This window comes from Penaeus monodon, chromosome 23, assembly GCF_015228065.2.
Source record: "Penaeus monodon isolate SGIC_2016 chromosome 23, NSTDA_Pmon_1, whole genome shotgun sequence".
Lineage (NCBI taxonomy): Eukaryota > Metazoa > Arthropoda > Malacostraca > Decapoda > Penaeidae > Penaeus > Penaeus monodon.
This window is the reverse complement of record NC_051408.1, coordinates 17381894-17383812: the sequence shown is the minus strand read 5'-3', so window position 1 is coordinate 17383812 and position 1919 is coordinate 17381894. Positions and strand designations below refer to the sequence as shown.

At 39.2% G+C, this 1919-nt stretch overlaps 1 protein-coding gene across 2 annotated transcripts in view; it reads left to right on the top strand.

The window, feature by feature from the left end:
- LOC119587837 (protein obstructor-E-like) overlaps positions 1-1829 on the top strand; it is a 14465-nt gene extending 12636 nt beyond the window's left edge. Inside the window, exon 5 of one of the 2 annotated variants that reach the window (XM_037936540.1) lies at positions 1097-1829. In XM_037936540.1, the coding sequence (XP_037792468.1) occupies positions 1097-1211 (115 nt within the window). In that variant the 3' untranslated portion in view covers positions 1212-1829. Of the gene's footprint in view, positions 1-52 lie in introns of both variants that reach the window. The other variant, XM_037936541.1, reaches the window with a different exon arrangement.
- The last annotated feature ends 90 nt before the right edge of the window (positions 1830-1919 follow it).

Genomic DNA, 1919 nt, shown 5'->3' with positions numbered 1-1919 from the left:
GCACCCAAAGCTCGCTCGAAAGCCACCATTAACGCCAAGCATTGCCTTCCAGCGTCGGATGGTACAGGGATCACCCAGACTTTGTCGATTATTACGATGACGCCGGCAACCCCATCAACCCGGCTGAAGGAAACGAGGATTTTGTCGCGTAAAAGACTCGCGTGTCTGGGCAGTGCATGTCCTCCTCTTCCGATGCAGCTTTCCCCTTTCGTTTCATTTCTCTGCTTTTCTTGGAGAGAGGATGATGGTGATGACTCCATCTTCCCTCCACTCCCTCTGATTTAAAAAAAAAGGGGATTTCATTTTTCTTGCCGAATGATATCTTGGCTAATGTGTTCCGTTGCATTTGTTTTTAATGTAGTCTGAAATGTTTCGGAAATTTGCATTATATTATTCTTGCTTGTATATACGTTTCGGCTTCGATATCATTGTATAATTCTTTTGTGTTGGCAATACCTTATGCTACAATACTAGCACTTGATACTGTAGCTATTAAGCCCAAAAAGGCCACAAGCTTTCGTAATGTATATTTTGAATGTGCGTTAAGTTTCTTTAGAAGATTATTTTCAATTTTGTGTGATTACTCAAATGGAAAATCTGATTTTCTTGAAGTATCTCGGCTGATTAATTTTAACTTCCTTGGGTTCCCGTCTTTCACTGGTTCGTACATCAAACGCATGAATAGCGCATGCCACTCCTTATCAGACTCTATAATAACAGTAAAATGTGGGATAACAGAAATAACAACTCAAGACTTCACTGTCCTGTCTCCAAAGCATGTCATCTGTTTCCATGACATATTTAAAGCATGTGGTATTTTATATTTTCTCGAGATTTTTTGCAGTCTTCCCTGTTCTTTCAGCATGATAGCCATCTTCCCGTTTTCGTAACAAAAGTTTCCACCTCTAACACCGTTTTCTTTCAGCATTCCTTAGTTCGTCGGAATCACCTGGCGTTCTTCTGTCACTGTAATTTCTCTTCTTGTGATTTTGTATTTTACATATAATCGCATGTTTCCTTACTTCATCTCTCCTTAATACCAACAAATCTTCTTATTGGCCATACTAGAAGCATGTCATCCCCGTTTTCTTTACAGTGCTGACTTTTACAAGAACAACCCCCTCTTCGATGTTGTGTATGACGACGCGGATGGGGACGGCAGCCCAGACTTTGGTGTTCGCCGCGACTTTTCGCAAACTTCCATTAACTAACTGTCAGTCCTCGTCTTCCGTCACTTGGAAATTAACTTGTAAACTGTATCGCCACCCTATGCATGCTTGTACATGATTTCTACTTTATATTTTTAAGTTTCTTGAGTTGTCCTCTCCTTTACTCTAGATGTTTGGATCCTCTGTAGGACTTCCTGAATCTGTTGTCCTGAATGAAGACCGTGGTGTCATAGCTGGTTGTGATATCACCTAGCTTCAATTTGCTCATCTTCTATGTACAAAATAAACCAAAAGACGGCTTTAAAATCCAAAATATGGATTTAGTAGCCCAAAAGACAGACACTTTCCGTCCTCACTTAGCTAAGACATATTGTTATACAGTTTTTACAATAAGCTACACCCACTTGCTCATCACTCCCGTCCATGCACTCTGATTGGTCGAGAATATACTTGCATGTTTGTATTCTGCTTTTTCATTGGATGAAGGTTATCCAATAAACCTTCCCGTTTCTGGACGTTGGTGTCATTCACACCGACAGTGCTTTAACAAATTTCAAACTCTTCTTGATACTTCTAAGCCGAGAAACTTTGCTCCTGAGGAATATTTGATGTACTGTACCTATTTTATAGGAAAATATATAAAACCCTAAACAAAAAAAAGTTTTCTTTACCCTTTTTTATATGGACATATTTATACAGCTGCATACATTTATGTATGCAGCTGTGTATATATATGTATAATCACACTTT